Source organism: Centruroides sculpturatus, unplaced genomic scaffold (assembly GCF_000671375.1).
Source record: "Centruroides sculpturatus isolate CEXI.00-Female unplaced genomic scaffold, Cexi_2.0 scaffold1258, whole genome shotgun sequence".
NCBI lineage: Eukaryota > Metazoa > Arthropoda > Arachnida > Scorpiones > Buthidae > Centruroides > Centruroides sculpturatus.
The window spans coordinates 67,312-72,605 of NW_019385552.1; the positions used below are offsets into that span (position 1 = coordinate 67,312).

The 5,294-nt window shown below is 31.5% G+C and overlaps 1 protein-coding gene across 3 annotated transcripts; it reads right to left on the reverse strand.

Annotated features, from left to right (window-relative positions):
- Positions 1-530: 530 nt before the first annotated feature.
- LOC111640049 (acyl-CoA desaturase 4-like) lies at positions 531-5,057 on the reverse strand. 3 transcript variants are annotated; one of them, XM_023386052.1, is made up of 4 exons: positions 4,949-5,057; positions 2,135-2,265; positions 1,826-2,031; positions 531-1,017 (listed from the first exon to the last, which is right to left on the reverse strand). In XM_023386052.1, the coding sequence occupies exons 1-4, from the start codon at positions 5,001-5,003 to the stop codon at positions 600-602; spliced, it is 810 nt and encodes a 269-aa protein (XP_023241820.1). In that variant the 5' UTR covers positions 5,004-5,057; the 3' UTR covers positions 531-599. The 3 variants fall into 3 exon arrangements, with proteins under 3 accessions (XP_023241820.1, XP_023241821.1, XP_023241822.1); XM_023386053.1 differs by lacking the exon at positions 4,949-5,057 and adding an exon at positions 2,980-3,189; XM_023386054.1 differs by lacking the exon at positions 4,949-5,057 and adding an exon at positions 2,335-2,388.
- Between the last annotated feature and the right edge of the window lie 237 nt (positions 5,058-5,294).

The following is a 5,294-nucleotide window of genomic DNA, read 5'->3' on the forward strand; positions in this document are numbered from 1 at the left end:
GTTCTGAATGCGCCTGTAATTTCTATATTTATATATTTAATATATAACTTTATTAATGCGATTTGCAGAGTCAGCAAATAAATATCCACTTTGATAAAGAAAGATTGTTCACCGCTAAATTAATTAATTTTTAATTAATCTTAATTAATGACGAAAAACATTTAATCAGGAAATCTTTGCTTTAATTGTAAAATAAAAACAAAAATTATAAATATTAATTATTTATATAATAGTTTTAATTTTTATTAAAGACGATGGCGACACTACACAGTTATTATTTTACAGTTTATGTTACTTCCCTCACCTCAGGCCATGATTAGTATAATTTAAAATGCTTTTTTATTACCTATAAGTGAGAAATAATTGAAGTAAACAAGGCTTTCGATTGTAGATTACTATATATTTAATACAATAAAATTTAATAGAGATGTTGCGGTCGAAGTTTTCATCTCTCAAACGTGAACGTCAAACGTAAGCGGCGCTCGACGTTCGGCGTTCACGTTTAAGAGATGAAAACTTCGGCTGCAACCTCTCTAATAATACAGTAATTTAAACCTCTTTGCAATATTTTATTGTAGTTCTTTTCCTTTATTTACATATTATTTCAAATCATATTTCTTCTTGAATTTTTCAACTAATTTGTTTGAAACTTTCTTTCTATCGTATGAGAGCCCCAGAAAGGCCATAATGTCGATAAAAACTGTTGAAATATTCAATCTCCAACCATATTCGCTTGTGGAATAATCCCATGGAAATTTATGATGAAAATTATGGAAGCCTTCTCCATTTGTTAAGTAAGAAACGATGGCATTCTCAACAGAAGAGATATTTTTATCGTAAGGTTTATATCCCCATTTATGTGCCGCGCTATTAACCAACCAGGTGATATGTAAACTACGAATGTATCGGTAACAAAATGATATACAAATACATTCTTGCCAGCTTACATCCCAAAAATAATAAGGTATCAGAGAAGGGACGATGATTGCCATTAATATAACAAGCGGAACATAATATCTGGAAAATAAAAATTTAAATTACAAAATCATCAACAGACTGGAGTTTTTTTTTAGGTTTCTTCACTTGTATAACACATAAATAGTGGAAGTATTCTATAAAAATTCCTTCTGGAAGGTGCCTCTCTCTCTTGGCAGATTGCCTAATAATGGATAAACTAATCTCATAAAATGGATTGGATTAATGGAATAAAACAACGCAACGAATTGATAATCTGACAAAGTGGTACCTCCTCCTGAAAGGACTTTCTAACTATCCCCTATTCAGGTGTTAAAGTAATTACAGTAGAGCGTCGATTATCCGAATCAATTGGGAACTGAGGTTGTTCGGAAGATCGATGTTTCGGATAACCGATTATGTACGAAAAAATATATTAATTTACCCCATCTTGACATTTTTCTCCGTTGCGTGTCGCTTTGCGTTGAATTTTAGTCGATGTTAAGCCTAACGAAGACTACTGTATCGTTAAAAATTATTTTTTTATTTTGTACGAACAAAGTAAATATATTTAAAAATATAAAAACAATAAAAAATTATACTTCAGAAGTTAATTTAGTATCAAAAACGTAAAATATTTGAGTAGCCGAAGACATAGCCAAATATTGCAGCGCCACAGCACTGGCGAAAATTTAAATTTGCCGACTGGAATTCTTTCGGATGATTGACGTTTCGAATGATTGACTTTCGGATAATCGACGCTCTACTGTATTACTTTTATTTCACAATTTATTTTTTTATGTTTTAAAACTAGTTAAAGCCAAGTCTTAAATTTATGTAAATTAAATTAAATGTTTTTAAATTTTTATACTTTATCTGAAATTGAACTACTGGATCAGTTAGAACGTCGCTAACATCAATAGTTTTTCCTTTCTCTATGACTGCAGGATGTTTTTTTACCATAAGCCAACCCATGTGAGAGAAGAAAAAACCTCTTTTGGAATTATATGGATCAGCATCAGTGTCAGTGAATTTATGATGAACACGATGATCTCTACACCAAACGTATATGTTATCCTACAAAAATAAATATATAGAAAATCATTTATAACATTATTTTTTGCATAAATTTTGTCCGGTTAAATAAATTTACACGCAAAATAAATATTAAAAAAATTACTTGAAGCATGGAACAATTTAGTAGCATCAACAAAATTCTCAATGGTAACCTTGCTTTGTATGTTCTATGGCACCACAATCTGTGCGCTCCTGCAGTAATTCCAAGCGAACAAAAATTACCCATTATTAACACTGAAAAGAAAGACTAATTGTAAATATATATTCAAAAAATAACTATAATGATAATTTGACATTTTTTACCAGTAAATTCGGTAAAAATAAGTAAACTTGTAATAATTTTTAAGCTAAATAGACTTTCATGTATGTTTATACAGTAGAGCGTCGTTTATCCGAAGATCGGTTATCCGAAGGAATTCCAGTCGACAAATTTAAATTTTTGCCAGTGCTGTGGCGCTGTAATATTTGGCTATGTCTTCGGCTACTCAAATATTTTACGTTTTTGATACTAAATTAACTTGTAAAGTATAATGTTTTATTGTTTTTATATTTTTCAATATATTTATTTTGTTTGTACAAAATAAAAAAATAATTTTTAACGATACAATAGACTTCGTTCGGCTTAACATCCACGAAAATTCAACGCGAAGCGACACGCAACGGAGAAAAATTTCAACACGGGATAAATTAATATATTTTTTCGTACATAATTGGTTATCCGAAAAATAAGTTATCCGAACAACCCCAGTCCCCAATTGATTCGGATAAACGACGCTCTACTGTATTTATACATATATTTGAAGTAGAAGGATCAAATGTGTTTTTATTTTAATTAATTTCTAAATAATTTATCATTAGAAGCAGGAGTTAGGAGCCATTTCTTATAAAATTTAATAATTATAATTAAATAATTTATAAATTATTAATTTAGAATTAATTATAAAATACTAGAGGAGAAGTAGCTCGATTTAATCCGGTATTCGTTCGGTCTATTACTAATGTATCAGGTTTCGGGATGTTTGGCTCGATAGAGTACGGTAACACAATACGTGGGCTCCTGAAAAGAAATTCTGAAAATTGGCTCCTATTAGGTTGTTATATACGTGAAGAAAACTCGAAAAACACTGGCCATCCCGTTAGTGGAGCGCAAGCTAGCGATTAGTGTTCAATGGTTTAATATGAGGATGCAATCTCTGTAACAATAATTTTGAATTCCATAGATATTTTACCGTAATTTACAGTATCGTACATACGAATACGTTTTATATAATAAGAGCATAGATAACAAGAGAGAAATAATAAGTTGTAATAAGAGCAAATCCAATTATTATTGCTATTTTAGCTTACTGTTGTTACGTTTATCACGAAGTATCAATAAGATTTTATACTTCGAGAATGAGGAGTTCAGATTTCGTGAAGTCTTTATTTTTCTCGGAGTCGCAGAGAATAAGTATAAAAAAATTTAGTAAAGATCGACCAGAAAGCTAAGAACAGAGAGAGATAAATATTCCATTATACTGTATATATATAGGGTTTGGACGGTTTCTATGGTCAGGATCGGTGGTAGGAGATGTGACGTAAGCTGCGAGACCCAGCACAATTGTCTCCGAGCCTTTGGAGTGTGTAGATTGCGCCCGAAGTGAAAGTGTGTTTAGTGCTCGAGTCCAGAGTCAAGATGCAGCGAACCATCGAGCAATGTTTTGCCATCAAATTTTTTGCGTTAAATTGAACAAATCCATTATTGAAACTTTTGATATGATCCGTGAGGCTTAGGCTACAAGGACGAAGCCATGTCCAGAACGCGTGTTTTTGTGGCATAAAAAAGTCAAAGATGGCCAGCAGACTTCCGCGCTGAACTTCCCAAAACCGATGTAAATGTGGCCAAAGTGTGCGAGAACTTTTGAGGATTAGGGTCCACCGCATCCGAAAAGAGATCGCCGATACCTGGATCCATCACTACAATGCGCCAGTCACACGTCGCTAATTGAAAGGGAGGTACTGGCTAAACACAATGTGCCAAGGCTGCTCCAACCACCCTGCAGTACAAATGTGGCTTCCCTGACTTCTTTTTGTTCACTCGTATCAAAAGAGCCTGAAAGAACATCGTTTCGGGACGATTGAGGAGGTCCAAGCGGCTTCAACGGGGTGCCACCTCGCTGTTGCCGCCTTCCAGGAGACGTATGAAGACTGAAAAAAAAAAAAAACGTTGGCAGCGGTGTATTGATGCAGGAGGGTCATATTTTGAAGATTATTAGCTCACTGTACATATATCTTCAATAATTTTCTTTTTATGATTTCACTCCCGATACTTATTGGACAAATCCTGTATGAGAAATCGAAGAGTGCAACAACAATTCCGACAGAACATAATAATTCCGTGAAAACGTCTAGTCGAAAAGATTAAACAGTTCCGAGAAATCAGAATAATTTCGCATTTAAATCAATTCAAACAGTTTCAGTTTGGCCTCCGGAACTAGATTTTTCTTACCTCTAATCCATAGTTCGAACATTATATCAATATCGACTAATACGATTTAAATAAATAAGTTCAATATTGTGTTATTTAAACATTTAAATTTCTATTAAAAAAAGAAAATTTAGAAGATGGCGACGATACCCATATTTTGTCCTTATAACGCCTATATCTTTAGTATTTTTTTTTTAAAATAAAATGTGAACTCGGATAGATATAAACTGTTCTAATAATTCCAGTACAGTAAGGTTCGCTTTGTTAAACCGTTCGTTCTCTCGCTTACTTGGCTGCTTGCCTCTACCGAACCTTACGATTTTATTTTTTATAAATTCAAATTTCAATTTTAGAGTAACTTAATATAGATAAAATAGTAAGAAATTTTCTTTAAATTTAAGAAAAAATATTTATAACTTTAATATTAGATTTTAAATAAGAAATTCTTACTGTATATGTAATGTTTAAGATTAAAATATTGGATAAATCCACAAATTCCCAACATGTGTAAAATGATGAACTTAAGAACGTTTCCCCATATGATTTCATTCTGGTATGACTTATTGAATTTCTTATTAAGATTTTTTTCATTTTTTCTACTTAAAACTGACAAATTCTTCGAAACCTAAAAACATATTAAATTTATTATATTCGAGTTTATTTATATAATATATAAATTATATTATATTACTTACCTGTACTTTACATAATTTATTAAATATTTGTAACATTCTGCGTAATTTTAAATTCAAATTTTACAGTTAAAAATATCTGTAATTAATAAATTAAAAAAAAA

What these genes read in the sequence shown, in the direction of transcription:
- LOC111640049 (XM_023386052.1), bottom strand. Translation starts at nt 5,003, where the DNA reads ATGTTGGGAATTTGTGGATTTATCCAATATTTTAATCTTAAACATTAC. An exon ending in TCTTAAACATTACATATACA is followed by an intron (nt 2,266 to 4,948) that starts GTAAGAATTTCT and finishes CTTTCTTTTCAG; the next exon opens with TGTTAATAATGGGTAATTTT. An exon ending in TAAATTGTTCCATGCTTCAA is followed by an intron (nt 2,032 to 2,134) that starts GTAATTTTTTTA and finishes TTATTTTTGTAG; the next exon opens with GATAACATATACGTTTGGTG.